Raw genomic sequence first — 23,757 nt, forward strand, 5'->3', positions numbered from 1 at the left:
ACAGTAAAATTCTCGTATACTGTATGTCTAAAGGAATAGCCCCTGACCACTTCATGTAAACTTTAAATATCACTAACATTCAATTTATCATGGCTACTTTTAACCTTTCATGACTACCACTGTTTCAGTTCTTTGTGAAGGTCATTCTTGGAAAATACAGACCTCATTGCGGCTAAGCAACTTGCTACCTTTCAGTTAAGAAATACAGCATACAAATTCCATCTTGTTCACTTAAGGTATATGAAATGGATTCTTTTGCTGGTTTGTACATAACCTTGAAAAATTCACAGGGTCTTTAATAGCTGACTGTACAAACCAACTAAGAATATAAATTGCTTTGTCTAAGATTCAGCTTTCAGCAGAATGGGAGAAATCAATGTCTATGAAGATCTGCAACAAACTCAACACAAATATGGTAGTGTCAAGCTGGGGGGGGTTAAAAACCAAAATGGACCTGGTTCTGGCACGTGCAGTGTTTTCATGTGCTTTCCTGTGGTAATTCTGAATTGGTATTTTAAATCCATCAGCAAATTCCTGATGAAATTGAATCACAAAATAAAGAAAAACCTACCGACTTGTCTCTTCTCATCCTGCTAGGGAATTATATTGAAGTGCATGGGATTCCTATATGCAGTGTTAGTCTTCGACCCTATGATTCACTTTCTGATTCTGTCAAATTACGGTTTCCAGTCAAACAGATAGGAACACTCAGAGCCCGGATGTGACTTATAAAACAACATAATTGCCTTTCCAGAAATATTTTTTAGCAGAAGCATTCTTGATAATAAATTCACAGGTTCAGCTACTGTAATAGTTAAGAGACATTTAAGCAGTGTAATATAACTTGAATCAAGGAGCAGACCTTTTGTTAAGATTGACTTTGAAAGGTGAATTAAAGTGCAAAAATCACCACGATGATTTTTACAGCATTAAAAGCTTGGTAAAGATTATCTCCAGGAAAGATAGTTGGGGCTGACGTGCAGGCCTTACTTATTTGCTTCAATATTATCCTTTTTTCAGATTATTCCTCTGTTCAAGAATCTCAAAACAAAAATGAAAGGTGGTCATTTTCATAAACTCAGATCTTTCAGCCACTGCCATTGCATTTACCAATTCTGTTTTCTCACAGTATTTGTTTTCTTACTGTCTTCCTCATTGAGTGCCATAAAATATCTTGCTACCCTACCTCCACCCCACCCTACCCTACCCCAATAATTCACATCCACAGGAATATCTTGCATAGTTGTTTCTACTCTCATAAAGGAAAATGCTGCCTGGCAGCTAGACAATTTTGAGTTGGGTTCTCAGTGGCTCTAATTCATGGATTCTATGAGAGGTTTGAGTTCTTGAGCTTTCTCACATACCCATTACCTTCTTTCCTGACCTTGTGGCTGATGCAGAATTTATCATTGTGAGGTATTCAGAACTGTAGAAGCCTCAAAGGTTACCCACCTCTAGAAAAAGCAAAACTAGAAAGATTAATCAAAAGCTGGCACAGCTTCCATTAATACTCACTGTTTGATTATTACATGCATATTCGAGTAAACGGGAACATCTGACACAGGAGATATATAGGGAAGATAACAGAGAGGTGGGTGATAGCCATGAATGTTTTACATTTCCCAGGATTTGAAAAGTCATAGTCTCTCATGTGAGTAAAAGTGCCATGGGATATAAAAATGTGCAATTAAGAGTTATCTTGAGAGATGGAAGTAACTTACTTTTGAATTGAGCTTGCTGTTCCCAACACTGTGAGGTTTCTGTAATATTAGCTTTTATTTGGAAGCGATAGTGTATAGCATTTTTATGCTGTTTTTTATATCTGCTGCAAGCAGTGTTCTTGCTATTCTTTGTACACTGTTTTAAAGTGTCCTGGTTGGCAGAAAATGAAAAAAATGATAATTCTATCTATTGCCATTATAATCAAAGCCTAACAGAATAATAAATTATACCATGTCTTCCCTTATTATTTTTTGTAGCCATTCAACTCCTTTGTTTGCATATATAAATTGCAGAGCTGATAGGATCAACCAGCCCTGATTTGAAAATAATTATCATAGAGTAGTGATTCATTCACACAAAACATAGTGTACCAGCAAAGATATGACTAAAAGCATATACGTACCTGGTAGTAGCTTTTAGTCATGTTAAGAGTTACATGATACTAAGAATGCTAACTAGGGAGCAAGCCCATTAACTTGAGTAACTTACTTCTCGTAAACATCTTTGGGAAACAACTTTTAAATTTACCTACAAACGTAAGCTGGCTACATTTAAAATTTAAATCAGTTAATTCCTATGCCTATTGCCAAAACTTAGTGATGAAAAATAAAGTTGAGGGAAGCAATTCAGGACATAATTTTTTTACGAGTATCAAATCAAATGTAAATCAGATTGTATTAATTTGATATACTTGTATCTCTAAAATTTGCAGAAGAATAAACAGCTCTTAATAAAAAAAATCAATGCATAGGAAGAAGGAAAAAAAGAAAATAATGGCTATTTTTCCTATAAGGTAACAATGGAAAATATTACCAACTGTATCAAGGAAATAAATTAGGACAATATCCTAGCATATTGTACAGTAAAGCTGAACTATGGAAACCTCTTTTTTATTGCTGTTACTTTTGAATGAGCTGTTTTCATTCACTTCAGGGAAAGTTTCTACACACAGAAATTAAAATGCACAAGTAAATGTGTTGTATGGATTCATAAGGAGATGCTAAGAAAAAAGCATGTTTCTTTATATATACAATCTCTTTCCGATTGTACAATTCCATATTTTATGAATGTTATATCTAAGAAAAGTGAACAAGTTAATTTTGAAATAACAATTATCCCCAGCACAAATTGCAGCCACATCCAACAGTATTGCTAACTATTATGTTTATGAATTGAAAGTTGGGTATAGGATTAATTTTCCCTCCTGATAAAAACTTTATGAACAATTTTTTAAAGTTTAAAATGGTGCCTTGTACCTAACTATATTTTGCATGGGACACAGGTTTTTAGTTTCTTCATTCCCAAATCTGAGTCTTTACAATACTTAGGTAGCAGGTTTGGGTTTTTTAAAAAACATTTCTTATCTATGTGAATGGAAAAATGTTTCCTACCAGCAACTTGATGTATTTTATTGTATATGTCTAAATACTGTATTTCTAATGATGCAAATGGTTTGCTCAAAAGTAGATCATTTTGGGTTTTGTGTTAAATTCTTGTCGGTAATTTTATTTTTTTTAAGCTAGGATTATTCCTCTTTAAGCAAGTAATTGGTAATTAAAACACAAATGGTAAGAATGCCTAGAGCAGCTTATTGACAAAGCAGTTTGAAAAAGGCTCTTTACTACTGACTGGTGCCTTGCATGATAATGGTTCTCTTTTGCCATGATGTTCTTTCTCTTCTGTTAAAGATGACAGTGACTCAACATATCTTCATGCAGATAATACTTCAATAGTATGTATCAAATGCACATAAATGCTTTTGTATAAAAAAGATTAACAAATCAACCATATGCTGAATACTATTTCATGAAATTAGACCTGACATCTAGTTGTCTAATAACTTGAAACACATTCTTGAATACAGTACTTTAAGATTATTCATGGTTACTATTGCATAGCTATAATATGCCAATTTTAAGGTGTAGCACTTCTCAATAGGGTCAAGATTATTTGTAATACAGAGCATGCAACAATGCTAATGCAGGCTGAATTGTGCTCTTCAAATTCACTTTAAATGGGATTATAAATGGAGATGTTAAATACACTACCAACAGTGTTAAAATATTTCATAGAACTTTAATTGCAGGGGAAAAACCCTAATCTCTCTTGAACAGAAATGCTTGGATACATGCATGCATTATCAGTTGAAGAATCTAAAAATTCACATCTCAATTGGCATTATTTCTAAGTGAAATAAGAATAGTTTCCTATATATCCAGGCCAGCAGTAAGGCGAAAAAATGTTATTACTTCTCTACATTTAATAGTAAAATTATACAGTCGTGGATGCTATGTAATAGTCCTAATACGTAGTGTCTTGTAAAATTCGTTATAAATCCAATACAACTTATATTGAAATGATTGGAACTGAACACAAACATAAACTTGCTCCTAGTGCTGCTCTAATACTACACTTAAGGGGAAATCAATTTTATTACTTAGGAATCCAGCAAAATATAAAATGAATATAGTGATCTTACTAAAATGTTTATCACCACTTAGGAAATCCCAATATATACACTACAGTTCTGCAATCATTAACAATTGGGAGACTTAACAATTAAAACTCCTAGTAAGTGAAGCAGCCTGGGTTTAGAGTTGATGTTATTCCAGCAGCAGATAGTAACCAGCAAACAAACTTAAATTTTATTCGCATTCCAATCAGTTCAGAGAGAATTTACTTCCATAAAATGTAAGATTTAGTTTATTAGCCTAAAATTAAGAAGTAGGCTTTATTTCTATTTGCTTTTTGAAATTGTATAGAAATTGCTTTTACCTAAAGTATGCTGAATGCTTGGATTAGATTGTGGGTTTTCAGTATACAAAGTTCAATAGGTCTTCTCTGAGAATTGATATATTTTGACACCAAAACAACTCTATTTCACACTCAGAAGTTGGTGTTTCCTAAATGCAAGGATTCTCTACTTTTGTGTTACTGCTAAATTATTCTAACTTTAAGAATAGCAAAACTTGTTTAATTTTATTTTTGGAAAGTTATGAGTAGCAATTACAGCTTCATTTTTTACTACTCCTTATATAATCTTAATTATTGAAGTGGTCTTAATTCTACACTTGGGATGTATATCATACTGCCTCTTCTGCAAGTTTTTGTAGTGAGTAAAAGAGGACCTGTCAATATCCAGCAATCTGTCAATCTGTTTTTAAACTTCATCTAATCTGATATGTTGAGGTGGATTTAAAGGATTTAATGGAAAAACCTTTAGTAACACAAAAGTGGAAATTGGAATTTTCTGTCCATTATGTACAGCTATGACAGGATTACATTCTTTGTCCTTTTGACCTCTAATTTTGTCTATAACTACTGATAGATTTATTGATTTGCGTTACTTTTGTATTAGGGTTTTATCCATGTTTTATCCATGTTTTGAAAAAGGAAATGATATGCTGATGAAGAATCATTCTACTTTTGCTAACTAACATGATAAAAGATGTCTTGCAAAGGCAGTGGTAATCTTCCAAGAGGCAAAACATCTCAACTTCAAAGACACATAGAGCAATTCAAGGAATCAAAATGCTATGCAACAGAATTTTTCCATGTATAACATACAATCAACTCAAAGCACCACACAACTGTTATACCGGCTGAAAGTTGTCCATAATTAACCCTCACCTAGGCCTTTTTAAAATGCATTTTTCCATTCAATAATTAATAGTCCTACTAAAACACAGGACTGGGGCTTGTTACTTCTTTAAAAGTGAAATATGAATCATGTTTTTATGATTTTGTAAATCTACTCTTTTTACCTTGTTTTGTAAACTGAAATTTCCTATTAAAAAAGAAAAAAGTCCAGTGCACTGACATGTCTTTATTTCACTTTTCAGGTCAGAATCTAACAGTTCAATTCTGTAAAATAATGTACATATATCAAAAACAGTAAAACAACAAAAAAACAACAGAATTCTGTTATCTATTATTGAATATAAAACCTAATGCTGCCAAATAATTAAGCATAGTGAAGAATGATATACAGGTTGCCTCTGTTTTCTCCAATTCTTCTTGGTATTTTCTCATACAGAGGAGGTAAAATCTGTAAAAATGTAATGGTAAAAAATTAGAGGGTTGATGGCACTGCTCAGCTGAATAAAAGAAGCAACATATAGCCTTCTCACAAATACACTTAATCTATAACTGGCAGAAGTGTCTATGACACAACTCTCATTTTCAAATTCTTATTCTGGGAGAATGTAAAATAAATCCTAAAAGATTTTAAAATTATATAGCTAATCATAGTGGTGGCTACAATTGCTTAGGGATGATGACTTTCAAGAAAGATTGTATTTTCATGTTTTCAGAAAGGCTACAGAATTAACATGTCACAGATTAACTTTCAAATCCACTTATCAATTTAAGACATCACAATGTTTGCTGTATGCTCTCGGTGTAGTTTCAGGGATACAAGAACTGTAATAAGTTTAATAGCTAATAGCTTTTCATTTATGCATTTCTTGCAGACAAGTTCAAGTAGAATTAGAAACCTATGTTAAAATGTCTGCTTAGGTATGTTTACATATTCCAGTATGTGAACAAATGGTACCACAAAGTCTAGACATGTTTAATGGCTGTATTTGTTTGTAAATTGTAGTATTTTTCCTTTGCATTTTCAAATAACAATACATTCAACCAGCAGCCCTCTTATGTTAAAATGGCTGCGGTATAAGAAATGCCAGAACTTAGTAGAAGGGTTTGTATAGTAAGTCAAATAAACAGCCTCCTTGCCTCAATTCAAGACATTCTACCATTTGGTGAAGAAAAGCCCTTATAGCAGAGCCTCCATCTCATTGCCAACCCACTGGAGGAGCAGGCTGAAGCTGATCCAAGGTAATCTGGCTTGAAAGTAGAGTTTTCCTTTGGAAAAGGGAAGAAAACCTCATATGCAAACATTTTCATGTAGAGGTGGCGCTTCCAGGAGATTATGATGGGGGCCCCCCTCTAATTTGCATGCTGTAGGAGTAATTCCCATCTGGCAGTTAATTTTAAGGTGTTAGTAATGACCTACAAAGCCCTACATGGCATGGGTCCGGAATACCTTGGGGAGCACCTGCAGCCGGCATCAACTTCCCTCCGCCCAGTACGCTCCCACAGAGAGGGCCTCCTCAGGGTGCCACCGGTCAAAGAATGCCGACTGGTGGCCCCCAGGGGGAGGGCGTTCTCTGTGGGCGCGCCGGATTTATGGAACCATCTTCCGGCCGAGCTCCGGATGGCGCCTGACCTCCGCTCCTTCCGGCGTGATCTCAAAACCTACCTTTTTGAACAAGCTGGCCTGGCCTGATGGGATGGGGTTGGGTTTTATAAATCGGTTTTAACTTTTTAATGTGTACTAATTTATTCATGGGCATTGTTGTTTAATCGTTTTTAATTTTTGTATCTTGTTTTTTAATATGTATTGCCCTGTTCACTGCCCTGAGTCCTTCGGGAGAAGGGCGGTATACAAATTAAATTTATTATTATTATTATTATTATTATTATTATTATTATTATTATTATTATTATTATTATTATTATTATTATTATTATTATTATTATTATTTTGCTACAGCTGCTAAAGGGACTTCATCAGCACTGCTTAATTGTAGTTTTTAAAATTATTCAAAATTATTATTTGAGGAAGACCAACAACTTATTTACTAGGAGTTTGATATTCCTATGGCACACAAATCAAATGGCTTTGCAAGACCTAATATCAATTCCTACCTCTGCAAAGAATTACATTTGATGTTTGTTATTTACCAGTTTTTGCAAGAATATATAGCCAATTGTCAGTTTGCTGCATTTGAGCCCTGAATTCCAGAATGGAAATTCCATGCATTGAATAATAAACATAGGGCCTTGAGAATAGAAAGAAAAGCCTTGGTAGGGTAGGAAGAATAGTTTGGAGCAACTAGTAAAAAAGGACTGAATTCCAAGTTTCTCCTTGCCATTGGTTGCACCAGGAACCACGCAGGGAAAAGTTGAATCTCTCTTACCCACCAGCAATACCAAATGTAAAAAAAGATTGGAGCAAGCTCTTTTGGAAAGCTGTGGGCTAATAAATATTAGGCACAAACTAAGTGCCTGTTTCCCCCTAACCTCGCCTACCTCGCTTAAAAAAAAAAAGCTGATTTAGTTGTGTCTGCGCATTTACCTTTGCTAAGGTAATCATGTTTCATTGAGGATTTCTGATTATGGGAGGCAGCATATTGTTTTCAAATCCCATCTTCCCTCTGCATCTTAGGGCTATGTAATTTTCCCATGTTGTTTTGTCTGTAGCAGGATTAGTAGGACTTTTCACAAAGCTGTTTTTGGAGAACCGTGTTACTTTCTGTGAGGGTAGCAAAATCACACCTGCCTTTTCCTGGGGCCTGATGAAAGACAAAGCTGTGAGTTTTAAACAGCATACTTTATTCCCATCTCAAGGACAGGAGAAAAATCAATTCCCCCCCAAAATTAATTTGTGACATTAGAAGTTTCCTCTGCTTTTGATAAGTGGGCAATTTTTGCCTAATCTCTATTTTAATAATAATGAAGAGCTGATATTTAAAGTAAATAGATCATGAATCTAGCATATTTTATACAATATTAAGGAATGGTGGTGGGGGAGTGAGGGGAGACTGAAAATGAGAAAACATGCTTTATCATGCTATGACTGAGATATTGGGACCCAAATATATAATTGTGGCACTTATGTGATGTCACTAGATGGATACTGTATTGTCATTTTGGCATCATTGTGGTTTGCTAAAAAGGATGGGGGGTTAGAATTTTTTTAATCCTGCTTTTATTTTTTTTAATAACTTAAGGTGGCAAACATATCTAAAATTCCTTCCATTTTCCTACAACAGCCCTATGGGGTCCAAAGTCGCCCAGCTGGCTTTCATGCCTAAGGTGGAACTATAACTCAATCTCCTGGTTTCTAGCCTGGTATCATTTTACCACTAGATCAAGCTGTGTTGCTTGCATAAAACAAGTATAATTAATTTAATAAATGGGCTTGACATAATTTTCTTACTGAAAAACGTTAAGAATTTGGACACTATGGTATTTACTCACCTCTGTTATGCAACAGGTTGTGGTGCCATCAAATCAATGTCTGTTAAGTTTCTGGCTACCCAGACACCCACTGCAAAGAGTCCCAGATTAACTATGAGGTTTCTGTAACAAATATAAGTGAGAGCTAATGACAACCATACTGATTATACAGAATGCTAATACAGAATTTTCTATCTAGAAACACTTGAGTATTCTTACCTAACACCACTATCAAAATAACTTAACATCTTTTCCAGGGGTCTTCAAACTTGGCCCTTTTATAACTTGTGGACTTCAACTCCCAGAATTCCTTAGCCAGGCATGCTGTCTGAGGAATTCTGGGAGTTGAAGTCCACAAGTCATAAAAGGGCCAAGTTTGAAGACCCCTGATTTCAGTTGCGGAAATGATCTGTGTGTTCTCCAAAGCTTTGGGGGGGGGGGACTTTTTCTACATCTTCAAGATTAACCAACCTCGATACATCGAGAGGCACATATATATTTTTTCCCAACCTGGTACTTTGCAGATTGTTGGGCTTTTAACCTTCAGCAGTCCCAGCCGCGGCGCGTGTTAAAAACCAGGTCGGGAAAAACGAGTTTTACAGAGCACGAGAAGCTTTAGCTAAGCAGCGGAGGGCGCTCCCTTTTTTCCCCAGTAGGGTTTCTGGTCGAGAGCCGAAGCTCTTCAATACCTGCCTCACCTGCGGAAGTCATTGCGGTCCGTGGCAAAGCGATACGCTCCTCGGATCCAGCCGCGCAGACCTTCAGGGGTAACGGCGCCGGAACTCCCGCCAGCAGGCCCTATTTGGCCGCCTGTCACCATAGCTAAGCTTCCGGATTCCTCGCAGAGACTCGCACGAGGTCTTTGAAGCGCAGGAAATATTCCGCACCGGCAAGCCAAAAAAAAAAAAAAAAAACACGTCACTGCCGGCGCGTGACTTTTACGTCACTTCCGGTTTCGGAGTGCCTGAAGACCTCCCGCTGGGGATCGGTCCGGTTCGTTTCCTCTGCTGCGGAGGGGCGAGAAAGAAAAGCAGCGGATGCGCAGAGGAAACGATTCCCGGTGCTTCGACCTTGGCAACTTTTAAGACAGGGGTCTTCAAACTTGGCCCTTTTGTGACTTGTGGACTTCAACTCCCAGAATTCCTCAGCCAGCATGGCTGGCTGAGGAATTCTGGGAATTGAAGTCCACAAGTCACAAAAGGGCCAAGTTTGAAGACCCCTGTTTTAAGATGTGCGGACTTCGTCTTGGCTGAGGACTTCTGGGTGTTGAAATCCACACAGCTTAAAATTACACCCCCCCCCCTTTTGACTTGACACCCCCCCTCCCCCAAGTATTCTAGCCTTTGGAAGGCCGTCAAGATCTGGCTTTTTAACCAATGCTCTGGGACAGAATACAATAGGAGAAAAGCAATGGAATGAGGGTGATTGGAATTTGCCGCAGGGCATCCTGAGGAGATGATTAAGGCGCAGGACTTTTGTGTTGTAATTTTACCTTTTGTTGTGAGCTGCTCGAAGTTTTTTTAAGACGAGTGGCCCTACAAATATATTAAATAAATGTTTCATAATCTGGGGATGCTTGTCTGTCAGGTCTTGCTAGAACACTCGGAACTGAGTTATTTATTTTATTTATTTATTAATGGGACTTATATCCCGCCCTATCTCCCGAGGGACTCAGGGCGGCTAACAACAACAAAAATTAAAGGTCTCTGTACAGTAAATTAAAATTTAAAATTGAAATAAATTAATTTAATTTAATTTAATTTAATAATATTTGTATACCGCCCTTCTCCCTGAGGACTCAGGGCGGTTCACAGGGCAGAATAAAATACTAAATACAAACATTAAAAAAAGATTAAATGGTTGCCCAAGTTAAAACAATTGGAATAGAATTCTAAAACACCAAGTTAAAATTAAGACACCAAAAATAAAAAACCCCACCAATCCCCATCAGGCTAGGCCGGCCTGTACAAATAGAAACGTCTTGAGATCGCGACGAAAGGAGCGAAGATCGGGCGCCATCCGGAGCTCTACCGGTAGCTGATTCCACAGCTCCGGAGCGCCCACAGAGAAGGATCTCCCCCTGGGGGCCACCAATCGACATTCTCTGATCGGTGGCACCCTGAGGAGGCCCTCTCTGTGGGAACGCACAGGGCGCAGGGAGCTTGATGCCGGCAGCAGATGTTCCCTAAGGTAGTCCGGCCCCATGCCATGGAGGGCTTTAAACACCGTTACCAGTACCTTGAATCTCACCCAGAAGACAACTGGCAACCAATGCAGCTCACGGAGCAGAGGTGTAACGTGGGAGTATCGGGAGACTCCCAACACAACTCTCGCGGCTGCATTCTGTACCAGTTGGAGCTTCCGGGTGGTCCTCAAGGGCAGCCCCATGTAGAGAGCGTTGCAGTAGTCCAGACGAGAGGACACGAGCGCATGAGTGACCGTGCATAAATCATCCCGGTTAAAGATTACAGTTAAAGATTGTTAACAAGTGTTTTTGCAGGATTATGTATAATATGCCAGCTGGCCATGAATTAGTCGGGGTTTGGTAACAGTTACTTGTGCATTAATATTATAATTTTCTTTTATGGGGCTATAATCTCTGAAAAGAATTCAGCTTACTTAGTGTTAAATATATGTATGGAACTTAATTTAAATCTCCCAGCAAGAAGAATTTGTAGCACCCTGCTGTGGGGAGTGAGCAAAAAGAACAGTAATAAATCTTTCTATTACTCTTTCAAAAGGATTACAATTATAATGATTACAATTTATTTCCGTGGATGGCAGGTATTTGGAATGAGTGCATTCTCTAGAGGCAGGAGTTGGAGGATGGGGTGGCAGCTGCTAGGAGTATTTATTAGATACTGAGTTTCTGGAGGTGGGAAGCAACACCCCCCTCCCCCCCTAACTAGTATGGGGAAGCAGCTTTGCATGTGAGGAAACTGGAAGGATTAGAGAAAATTTGAAAATGATGTGGCCCTTGCCATTGATCTTACCCATGGTATTTCAGGAAAAGTGGAGGAAGAAAAAGAATCCCTTACAAATGCTATTCAGAACCAGTGTCGGACACGAGTTCGCAGCTAACAAATGAAAGGTTTACTGAAGAAATAGATTTTTAGCTTGCTAGTGTCTTACTTACCCCTTCCACATAAAACCAAATAATAGCAGTTTATGAGGCATGTCCAGTACCATTTAGAAAAGGTTTATTCCATTGATGATCTCTATAACTAGTGCTATCATCAAGGGGAAATCATTGACTAAAAGAAAGACAAATATGCTGTTTTTGAAAGGATACACAGGAGAGGACTTTTTTTCCCCATTGGAGGGCTTTAGTTGTACTATGTAGTTATAATAGTCCATTGGTTATTTCTGAGATGTTCTTGATGTGTGGTAGTGCTATCATTTGTATAACTTGTGTTAATTGTGCTGGAATGTCAAACTCGCAATGTCACGTGACATCACTCGACATATCACGACTTTTTCCCCATTGCCGGCAATGGGTAGGTGTGGTTTCAGGATGATGTGTTCAGCCCGCGGGATGGCAGTTTGACATGCCTGGTAGGTGATCAAGAACGTTTTGATAAAGTTGCATTGGAAAATATTCTTTAGGTCTATTTCTTTTTTTTCTGATGTACTGAGCTGCTGCAATGTGTTTCTATTTGTCTGAAATTTGTAATCATCTATCCAGATTATTACATTTAGATAAGCAGGAATTAATACCAGACAAATAATCCAGCAGGAAACAATGTCCAAATCAAGGAACTACCAAAGAGAAAACCACATCCTCACTAACCCTGGCAAGGCAAGCTACGGTACATCAATCCCACATTCACTAGAACTGATGATAGGCAATAAAATGTCTGCAAGCAAACAACCAAGCACAGAAAGCAATAAGGACTCCACAGTCAACCCTAAGATAAATATATATTCTATTGTAATCAGGTTTCCAATCCTGTAAGTACATTTCATGTATTGTCAACTTCCCAGAGATTTGCTACTTATCCACCAATTACTCATATAGATAAGGACCAACTTCTCAGATTACCACAGGTTACTTTGTATACTTTTTCTCAACAAGCTTAGATTTTTCCTTGTTACTGGCTCATTCCTCACAGAGTTGGGATAAACAAGCTACCTTCCTGAAATCTGAGTAAGGCAGTGAATTCTTAATATACAGAATTGCCAATGCAACCTAAAATAGCTTATTACATTCAATTGTCACCTAAAACGTGTATTATTAGGGTACAGAACACATGTCCAGATTTAGTTTACAAATCTGCGGATTGTGAATTACCTACCCAGCACATTTGTTCACATATGTAATGTGTATAAACAGTAGTAAGCAAAATCTCTTTCTTACAAATACTTTGATGCAGTATTATAAAGTGAGACACGAGCAAAGAATACCTTCAACTATCTACAATTTAGATTTCCTCAAATTTGTAAGGATTATATATTGGACATATATTCGACACAAAACATATTAGAAGTAAAACTGCAGAGAAGAATTAACAGAATTATACTAGATGCAGATGCAAGACCCAAGATAGCCAGTTTATTCTGGATTAAAGCCAGAGGGGCACTGTATTGGATCAGATAGTAAATTAAGCAGATCTAAGTTAGAAGTTGTCCATTCCTGGCACCATGCTGTCTCAATATCAAAGTCTTCTCTAATTAATTGCTGTCCATGTTTCCATTGTGGATTCCAAGATTTGAGCCTGAATACTTCATCATTACAGTCCTTGTGTATACAGTAAGTAATAATTGGTTTGCCTCGCATTTCTGCCATGCCCTTTTTAAGGCTGATTGTCCTGTGGTGGTTGTGGTGATACTTAGTACTGGTAGCGATTCAGAAGGCATTGTTTTAATAATTCCTGATAATTAGCCTTATAGTGTGATTAAACTGAGTATCCACTGCTTTTGTTTGAACACTAATCATACAGGGTGCAATATTCAACTGCCAAAAACATCAAAGCAAGAGCTGATGTCTTAAGAGCTGTAGCTCCTGCTCCCCAGCTGATGCCAGAAAGTATATGTAGAATATTGTTCCTGGTTTTTATTTTATCCATAGTTTTTGTTAATTGTTCCCTTTAAATTAAGGGATGATCAAGGGTCAATCCTAAATACTCTGGATTATGATTACGAATTTGGTTCCTAAATTCCACTTTTGGTATATAGTTAGCTTGAATGTTCAAGTGAAAAAGGTGACTTTGGTTTTGTTAATGTTGTGTTTTAGCCTCCAGGTTTCAAAAAACTTTATCCATTTCCTTTAAATAATTATCAAGAGCTTTTTCACAGGTATTGAAGTCTTCAGATTGTTTTATCAATGTGATGTCATCAGTGTATATAAACTTTCTTGCAGCAAGTCCTAATAGATCTGATGTGTAAATATTAAAAAGTAGTGGAGCCAACACAGAACCTTGTAGCAAGCCATCATTTAACATATACTTCTGACTAATTTGGCCTAGTGATGATCTAGTAACATCTACATAATATTTTTCATAAAAATATGGAAGTGGTTTTACCGATCCCTTCTTCCAGATTCTTTCACAGTCTAGTCCTGGGATACCCTGAGGTTTCCTATCTAAGTACTAATTTGGTTTGACCCTTGTTAATTTTTCACCCAACAAGGTTTGCCAGATGCTGCTACTACTTTTATAGTTCCCTCAATTCCACAATTAAAATATTTTCATCAGGACTCTATATCCAAATTTTTAAAGAGCAACAATCATAATTCACTACATAGTTCACCAAGCATTCCTCCATTATGGGTTATGCCAAATCTTTTCATCTTTGTGTATTCAATCTTGCTACACTCTTTGCTTATTTTTCAGTATTAGTGAATGGATATTAGGGCTTCTGAACCAATTTCTTTTGTTATATCTTTTTTAGGTGTACAGAGGATAGCAATATTAACTAAAGTTCAGTGGCATACCAGATGTTTCCTTTTTCTACATGGGATTGCAAAACTGGCAAGAAGCATACTAGCTCATTTAAATCTTGATTCAGAGGCAGAATTTTCAGCCGAGTTTGTGACTGCTAAAACAACCCTTCAGCTGCGTCTAGATTTAATTGGATTCCCCACATTTTGTTGCAGCTATGGCCAGAAGTATACCAAACATAGAAATAAGAAAAAAACAACAAAGTTTTTATAAGACTAAGGACATGCACTTTTCAAAGGAAAACAGAGTTCAGTTTCTCATTGTAGTAAGAAATTAGCGACCTACCACACTCTACAACATGGGTGTCAAACACGCCACATCACATGACGTGTCACTATGTATTGTGACTTTTTTCGCATTGCCGGAGCTGGGGTGGGGGTGGCCTCCGCATGATACAACCAGCCTGCAGACGGGCAGCTTGACACCCCTGCTCTACAATCTTCAGAATAGAAATTGAGAGCCTATGTCAATTGTTTCTTATATCTTGAGCACTTGATGCTGAGTTGTTTTCCTGCAGACATTCCATTACCACTCTAGGTATCATAATCAGTGCAAAGGAGAGGGGAGTTTGCTGGCTGTTTATAGTAGATTGTGTTATCTGTCTTGGTGAGGGTGAGATCCCTTGGCCACTGCATTACAATGACCAGCAATTGCAGCCAATATGGTCAGTGGTGAGAGATGTTATTCAGTATAGGCACTGCATACCCAAGATGAAAACCTTTACTTTGTCCAAAGACACAGTTAAATTCAATTATTTTTATTCCTTTATAACAGCATTCCCTAATCTTTACAGCCCGGCAGAGGCAGAGAAGGGAACTGGCCTGTGCGTATTGTGCAAGTCAAGCTGTGCACATGTATAATATGTAGGGGGAAGAAGCCTAGATATATATAGATTTAAGATCTCTCTATTGTCATCTGTCATCTATTTAAATTTTCTGTTTAAACTTTAGTGACTGCTTAAGGCCTTTATCTTAGAAAAAATTAATTGCATCTTTGTATATCTAGTGTTATTTGAATCTTATCTGTCATCAACCCAAATACTATTTAATAAATTGTATTAACTGGATAAGATTTTGGGGGGATTGGATTTCCAAAGCATGTAAAACCTTTTAATTTTAGGATGCAAGACAAAAGAAATATAAAACATGTTTTCTTAAATACATATCAAGTCTGGTATAGGTAAATGTTAAGTGATAGAACTAATGTTATAAAACATACAATACCCTGTAACAAAGGAGACACCACCACCCCACACATAAGGGTGTGAAGGTTAAAAATTGATCTACAATTTAAAAAGCTTTCCGAAGATAATCAGAATAGAATTTGAATGAGACAATAGTGCCAATATGAGCAATTCTTAAGTAAGGCATTTCAGAGGCCAAGGGCAATACTTACTTGCCTTTCAGAAGCAATACTTAAGTCTTCAGGAATACTAAATACTTGATGAAAAGGGAGAAAAGAAATTTAGTCATTTTATATTGTAAGTGAAACATACATCTCCTTGCTCCTTTTGGTCCTCCCTCTTTCAGAACAATAAAACAATTGGATTCACATGTCTTGTTAAGTCTTAATGCTCAATTTCAGCTTAAATATTAGTGACTTTGTAGCAGGAAAGCTGTAGTGGTAGCAAAATATCAAAGAGTCTGCTATTGGCCTTCCACTGTGATTTGAAAATTATATTTGATGGCTCAGTTGTTGAATTTTGATATGTGAAAGCGTTGGCCAGTGCCAATACTGAGTTCATTCACCTGGTGTGATGAGCCATTGAATCATGCAGAACCCAGGAAAGTAGAATTCAAACACTTTATTTCTGTGCAGAAGCAAAGAGGCATCTTCCTTTATTTCAGGTATGGACTTGCTTGCAAAATTTCTTAGCAATGTTCCTTAGCCACATCCTTCACTAAACTAACACCTCCTATATGTGGTCAGTTCCCTCAGCTTCAGTTGGCAAACAGCTATACTAATACTTCTTGTCAAGGAATTGTGGAACAGCTATCCAGATGAAGTCGGAGACACTGACAAATTTGCAGTTGTTTATATAAATATATTTAATATTCAAATTTGCAGCAGTTTTTGTCATCATCCTGAAAAGGAAGAATATAAGATAGTCAGGAACACGGGAACATCATGAGGTAAATCTAAAACAATATAGAGAACATACAGAAGAAAAAGGAGGGGGGGGGAGGGAAATTCCCATTTATACTTACAACAACCAATCATAGCATAGATTGCATCATGCATGAGTCAGCACTGTCTAATCAGCTTCAACTGTGTGTTCTGGCCTATCATATATTTTACTGTTCGAACTACGAAATTCAATATCCTAACACTTATTATATCTAGGTAGTATCCTAGTATTGCAATGCTCTCTACATGGGGCTGCCCTTGAGAACCATTCGCAGACTACAACTGGTGCAGAATGCGGCCGCGCGAGTTGTGATGGGGGTTTCCCGATACTCTCATATAACACCTCTACTCCGTGAGCTGCATTGGCTTCCGGTTGCCCTCCGGGTGAGATTCAAAGTGCTAGTGATGACCTATAAAGCCCTAAATGGCTTGGGTCCGGGATATTTGAGGGAACACCTGCTGCCAGCATCAAGTTCCCTTCGTCCAGTGCGCTCGCAGAAGGAGGGTCTTCTCAGGGTGCCGCCGGTAAAAGATTGCCGGCGGATAACACCCAGGGAGAGGGCCTTTTCTGTGGGTGCGCCTACCCTCTGGAACCAGCTGCCCGTGGAGCTCAGGACTGCCCCTGACCTACGCTCATTCCGCCGGGACCTGAAGACTTGGCTCTTTGAGCTCTCTGACCCAGGCTGAGAATTTTAACTGGGGTTTTATTTTCAGGGATAATTTAATCTTTTAATTCTCTTTTAACTTTGTATTTTATATTGATATGATTTTAAAATGCCCTGTAAACCGCCCTGAGTCCTTCGGGAAAGGGCGGTATATAAATCTAATAAAATCTAAATCTAAATCTAGTATCCAGTTCTGCTGGCAGGCATTTATGTTTATCCGACCTAAATTGCTTAGTCTGAGGGCTACAGAAGATGGACTTTGTAGTATCAAAAACATGGACTTTGTAATATTGTTATATTTGCTAACTAACATGGTTATTTTGTATTTTAATCTAATTCATTTTTTTCTCTTTTAAATGATGTTTTCAAACCATCTGCAGACTGGATTGACTGATAGCTTCTAACATTCCTAAACTGGAGAGATAAGATATAGGATGGGATGTCTCCTGATAAGAGAAATCTTCTTTGTGCTAATTGGAATCTGGTCTGTTTCTTCATGAACTCCAAATAAAATTTTTCCTTATTAACATCTTAAAATTTATGCCCCTTCTGCTGTCAGATTTCATTTTAATAAATATGTGTGGCACGTTTCAAAGCTTGGTTCTCTCCAAAGTTCATCATCTCAAATCAACAACGTTATACATTCCCTACACGAGGGGTAGGCAACCTTAGCTCTTTTATGACTCATGGACTTCAACTCCCAGAATTCCTGAGCCAGCATAGTTGAAGTCCATGAGTCATAAAAGAGCCAAGGTTGCCTACCCCTGCCCTACACCGACCACCCATCCCTCCTCGTTCCCCATTGGCTAAGGTATTGTGAGGTTACATTCTCTCTGACCAACTTTTACATATTTCCTGCTACCCACCCCAAACATACTAAATCATATATCACGTGCATTTAAATGAGCATGCTCTCCCTGGTTATTTTATGGATTCTTAGAACAATAGGTTCTTTCCTGCTATTCAGTTTGTTTAATTTTGTCTTTCCTGTTTTCCCATTAGTTTTGTTTTTACTTTTAAGCTAGCTATTTCCTCTTGCAGCTACTTCCAATTTTAAATTCTGAAGACCTTTCACTTATTCCTATCATTCCTTAGAGGAAGTCATTCAGCTAACAGGCTGCATCTAACTCCAGTATCTCCTAACTTCTATTTTACCATTTTATTAGACAGAATATAATGAAGCACTCTGTCAAAGGTTTCGCTGGGTCCGAGTATATTATTTACCGTATATTGTGGGACTCACAAGTCCTTCTCTATGTCTTACAGATAAAAGCGAATAGTTCTGCAATCCTTTTCACAACTTCCTTCACTCTCTTTATATGTAATCCATTTAACTCAGGATAGGTTTAAATTAGCAGAATAGTCTTTCCTTATCTATTAAAAAATGCAGTTTCCTGGTTGCCCCAGCAGTGTAGCAATTAACTAGGGGTTGATCTGTCTGTCTGTCTGTCTGTCTTTCACTGTTTGCCCCCATCTTGCTACATCTCTGTTTCTATTGTTTCTGAAGAGGTGTTTCTTCTTTTTTAAAAAATATATAAGTTCCACTTTTTCACTACTGTATTACAAACTGGCAATTTTCTCCTCACAACAGACCTACATTTTTTATTTTTAACATAGCCGAACTATTCCTTAGCCTGGTGTTTCTCAACTTCAGCAATTTAAAGATGTATCAACTTTAGCTCTCAGAAGCCGCTAGACAATTCTGGGAATTGAAGTCTACACTTTAAGATAAAAATTGAGAAACAATGGCTTAGTGTGTCTTTATCAGGCTTCTGAGCTTCTGACTTTCCTTAGTTTCTGGAAACTATCTTGTACTCTTGTTGGGTCTTTAGGCCTGCATGATAATGTACATTGTATGTATGTGGTGTAAAGCAGGGGTCCCCAACCCCTGGTCTGTGGACAGTACTGGCCATGCCAGCAACCGGTCCACACAAACAAGCAAAGCCCCATCTGTGGGACGCAGGCTGCACACTAAAATCACACACTCTCCAGTCCATAGAAAAATCTTTCTCCACAGAACAGGTGTCTGCTGCCCAAAAAGTTGGGGACCTCTGGTGTATAGTTACTGCAAAAGACTGGCCTTTCCCAGCCACCAGTAAAGCCTTTTCGTTTCCAGTTGACATTTCTCTTAAGACTTTTGAAGCCTTATGCAAATTATCTATCTTATTTGGAATATGAAGACACTTATTTGTTCATGAAAGACACCCAAAACAATGTACTCGAAGTTTTTTTTAAAACATTTGAGAATAAATTGTAAAAAGCTTGAATGACTTGTGGTAATTTCCATCTCCTATCCCCAATTTTATTGCAAACTTTTAAAAAGCCACCATGCCTGTTTCCCCCCCCCCCCCCTTTATGCATTTGGCATAATGCATAATTTTTAAGTAATTTATTTCTGGTATTTGGGCACCATGGTTTAATCTGTTTTTAATTTTTGTATTTTTGTATTTTTGGTATTTATTGCCCTGTTCACCGCCCTGAGTCCTTCGGGAGAAGGGGGGTATACAAATTAAATTAAATAAATAAATAAATAAAATAATACTAGACTATATCTGAATTAATTGGCTAAAATTCCACATACATTTTTTTGTTATGAGGGGGAAAAAACACGTTTGGCCCCTCCGGTTCTTTTTCATCATAGCCCGTTAGCTCAGGGGTCTCATTTTCCTGGGCCAAATGTTTGGTCCCTCCTTGCTCTCGAAAATGCGGGAACTCCTCCGCTCCGCCTTCTTGCCTGTAGCTGCAAAGCCGAAAAGAAGCGCGTCTTAAGAAGGTTGTTGCTTTCCCTTTGAGCTCGTGACGCGGAGACCTTAACGTTATCAGCGCGCTTCTCCAGTTTGATCTTTAGTGAAGCTCTAGTCAGCCCTTCCGTTTCTGGTGAGCGGTCGAATTGGACTGGATCCCCGTTTTAAAGCAAAGCCGAAGTAGACCCTGGCTTGGTAAGTTTTCCAGGACTGGTTTTCTTACGTATTTGGACAAGCGATGTGACGCAAGACTTCCTTGAAACAAAAATAACTGCTAGGGAATATTGTGCAATTATTTAAAATTATGACTACAGGATTCTGAAACAAGGTGAATCTGTTGGCTTTGTGCAATATGAGCCGGCATGGGAGATAAAGAGGGGGAGGGGGAGCAGGCTTTCTCAAGAGTGGTTTAATTGTATTTTTTTTGGTTAAACATACGTCCTAGAATGTTTTGTAATTTTTATGAGTTGCTATAATAGCGTTGTTATTGCTGTAAATATTTCTTGATTTCTCTTTTCCTTCTTCCGACTGTTTTGAAGATGCTCTTAAAACAGATTTCCAGTTTGGGGATCAGAAAGAGGAAGTTACAGGTCTACTTGTGCAAAAGAAGTGCTGCACGTTGCTTCGGCCCTACTTCAAAATGTGGTGACAGACACCACGGTTGGGGGGGGGGAGAGATATTGGTATTTACTTACGTTTCTTTTGTGTCGTGGGTGGAGAAGCCTGAACCGAATTGAGTTGTGCCTTCCGCGCGCGGTGAGATCGATGCGGTGCAAATGACACGTAGATTGCGATTATTTTTAAGCAGGCAGCTCGTGGCTATCCTGTCAGCTCCTGCTAATAAGAAGCTGTCTCCTGTAGTAGCTTTTAAGAACTAGTTTGTAAACAGCTTCCATTATTTGGAGCCCTTAAGGTGGAAAGTAGGAGTAGTAGTACCGGTAATTCCCAGTTGTAGCTCCTACAGATCTGAAGGGACCACGGTGGAGAAGACTATTTAAAGTCATCCTCAGGGCATAATCTTGGAGAAAAAGTGTGCTAGGGCTGGTGTATGTTCTTATTCACGTTGTTAGTTTTCTTTGCGTTTTAGCGTTCTTATCTCCTTTTCTCCTTACCGTTTGCCTCGTTTTAAAAAAAAATAAGTTTTATTAAAATTTAAAAATGCAAGGATAAAAAAACCTAATACAAACTAATAAAAAGAAGTGTGGAGAAAAAAATGGACAGATAAAAAATATAAAGAAGTATATAACCTTATCTTTGTATTTTTAAAAAATATAAAGAAGTATATAACCTTACCTTTGTATTTTTAAACCATTTCCCTCCCTTTAAAGGCTGATTGCGCGACGTTTGCTTTTGAAGATATACTTTTAGCCTTCTAGTGCGATTTTTTTTGAAAGCTGTTAAAAAACAAGCAATGTGCACCTAGAAAGATAACTGAGTAACTTTTGTGCTCAAACGTTAATTCTGGACATTTCCACTCCCGAGTATTATGTTAATATGTTTAGATCATGCTTGCTTTTCTTATCCCCTCGAAGTGAAGTGGAAGTGTGAATTCCTTCAGGTTTATTTGCAAGATCTTCACCAGATGGTGGCATATCACATTTTGTTTCTTCTATAAATGAGGTGTGTGGTAATCTACTTGATTTCTACAGATGTTAGCCTATAGTAGTGATTCTTTTTTTTTCTAAAAGAGGACTTCTCTCACCTTTTATCATTTTATTTTGCTTACATTTGGTATTATTAGTAATACAAAGTAGAGATACTGCCTTTAGAAGCAAGATTATAGTTTCTGTACATACCTCGTTTTAATGGATTTTTCTAATCTAAATAGTTCTGGATAAAACCATTTTTTGAATTGTTTTAAGAACGCTTGCTGCTGTAGAATATGATGAAAACATCTGTTCTAAGTCAGTTCTATATTTCTGGTTGTAATTTCAAATTTAAGCATTTAACTCCCCTATATTTCTAGTCCATTTCGGTAAGCTTTCCAGTGCCCTCCCAAATAGAAAAATCAGTTTCAGCAGAGCAATAAAACTTCTTCATGGAATTCTTGCATAAGCTTTGTATTTTCTACTATATAGAATAATAATTACTTTTGCAAATAGTTTTTACTTAGCTTGCCTACACGTCTATTCAAAGCACGACATCTTTTCCCGTGCTGGTCCTTCTTTCATAAAGCTTCCTCCATAGGCAAGAATACATACCGGTATATAGTTACAGTTTGGTTTATTAACTAGAAAATTAGCTTAATAGTATCAGGGAGGAACATCAATTGTGGTCTATATTGGCATCAGAGACACTTGGAATATTAATTAGCTAGTCCTGAAACCCAAAATCAAGTTGCTAGGTAGCAGACTGAACTCTGGATTACCTAGGTGGTGTTATGCGCTCCTGGCCACTTTCCTTCATGACCAGACAAGCTCGCCTGACCAATAACTCGCCAAGACACAGTGAAGACCTTTTGTTTCGTTTATTGCAATAAGCAGGGAGAGAAGCTATCAAAGCTTGGTTCTCTCCAAAGTTCTAACCCAAAATATGGGCTTCTTTATACAACCCTTGCCCCTGCCGCACATCCCTCCTCTTTCCTTATTGGCTGAGGCACTATGAGGTTATACTCTTTCTCACCACCTCCTACATATTTCCTGCTACATACTAAATCATACATCCCATGTACATTAAAATTAAGAGATAATTTATGCAAGGTGTGTCAGTTAATATTAATCAACTAATTGCACATGCTCAGTAGTCTGAGTTCTGGCCCCCTTTTATGACCTTTTAGAAAAAAATAGGTTATTTCCTGTTTTGCTAGTTATCTTCTTTTACAGATGTTTTTATAGCTTCTCTTCTTCCTTTCCCACTCTAAGACCCAGCTGCTTTTTGCCTACATGTTTCACTTACATCCTTTCTTTGTGCTCTCCTTTCCTGGTTTTCATATATTATAGTTGCTTCTCCACTCAGTATATTTCCACTGCAGCAAATTCAGTTTTAAATTTCTCTTTCAATATTAAAATTTGAAGACCTTTCATTTAATTCTATCAGTGGCATTTTCAGAAATGCTGCTTTTTCCTTAGCTGGCTAGATGGACAGAGCTTAGAGGTTTGAAGACATGGAACAAATAGTACAGGTAATCCTCAATTTACGACCTCAGTTGGGACCAGAATTTCCACTGTTATGATCTTTTCTGACATAGTTGGTAAGAGAATCTCTGCAGTCATTAAGTCAATCCAGCTTCCCTGATAAATTTGACTTGCCACAAACTGGCCAGGAAGCTCACCAACAGTGATCTCACTGTTGTAGAAAGAAGAGACTCACGCCAGCTCTTTAGGAAAGGAAAGGTTTATTGCGCAGGTTCAGAGGGCTTAAACAAAGCAAAGGGTCTGAACCCCGAGGGGCGTATGAACAGATATGTTTATACCCCCCCTATTTCCCAGTTGTACATTGTTCCTTATATGGTAATTCTACACATTCTTATCAGAAGACAGTTTGCAGAAGACAGGGGAGTACGTGTAGTTACACAAACAGGATTATGGCTACCTT

The 23,757-nt window shown here is 37.7% G+C and overlaps 3 protein-coding genes across 10 annotated transcripts in view; 1 reads left to right on the plus strand and 2 right to left on the minus strand.

Annotated features, from left to right (window-relative positions):
- PRICKLE4 (prickle planar cell polarity protein 4) overlaps positions 1-23,757 on the minus strand; it is a 326,491-nt gene that overhangs the window by 240,703 nt on the left and 62,031 nt on the right. The window lies entirely within an intron of this gene.
- On the minus strand, positions 5,534-10,078 carry TOMM6 (translocase of outer mitochondrial membrane 6). 4 transcript variants are annotated; one of them, XR_014026096.1, is made up of 5 exons: positions 9,447-10,078; positions 8,770-8,871; positions 7,865-8,081; positions 6,460-6,588; positions 5,534-5,770 (listed from the first exon to the last, which is right to left on the minus strand). XR_014026096.1 is itself a non-coding variant. In XM_081325060.1 (3 exons), exons 1-2 carry the CDS (start codon positions 9,566-9,568, stop codon positions 8,775-8,777), a joined length of 219 nt encoding a protein of 72 aa, XP_081181186.1. In that variant the 5' UTR covers positions 9,569-10,047; the 3' UTR covers positions 5,534-5,770; positions 8,770-8,774. The 4 variants fall into 4 exon arrangements, 1 of the variants encoding a protein (XP_081181186.1); XR_014026094.1 differs by lacking the exon at positions 7,865-8,081; XR_014026095.1 differs by lacking the exon at positions 6,460-6,588.
- LOC308666330 (uncharacterized protein) overlaps positions 20,066-23,757 on the plus strand; it is a 37,520-nt gene continuing 33,828 nt past the window's right edge. For 2 of the 5 annotated variants that reach the window (XM_081325061.1, XM_081325062.1), the window contains exon 1: positions 20,075-20,418. The gene's annotated coding sequence lies outside the window, so the exon portion shown is untranslated. Of the gene's footprint in view, positions 20,419-23,757 lie in introns of all 5 variants that reach the window. The other 3 variants (XR_014026098.1, XM_081325064.1, XM_081325066.1) reach the window with 3 other exon arrangements.

The sequence above is a fragment of the Vipera berus genome (genome assembly GCF_964194415.1).
Source record: "Vipera berus genome assembly, chromosome: 3".
Lineage (NCBI taxonomy): Eukaryota > Metazoa > Chordata > Lepidosauria > Squamata > Viperidae > Vipera > Vipera berus.

Bases quoted from the DNA above. Each gene is read 5' to 3' on its own strand.
- TOMM6 (XM_081325060.1), bottom strand. From the start codon at position 9,568: ATGGTGACAGGCGGCCAAATAGGGCCTGCTGGCGGGAGTTCCGGCGCC. The intron at 8,872-9,446 runs GTGAGGCAGGTA...TATTTGTTACAG, and splicing joins GACCGCAATGACTTCCGCAG to AAACCTCATAGTTAATCTGG.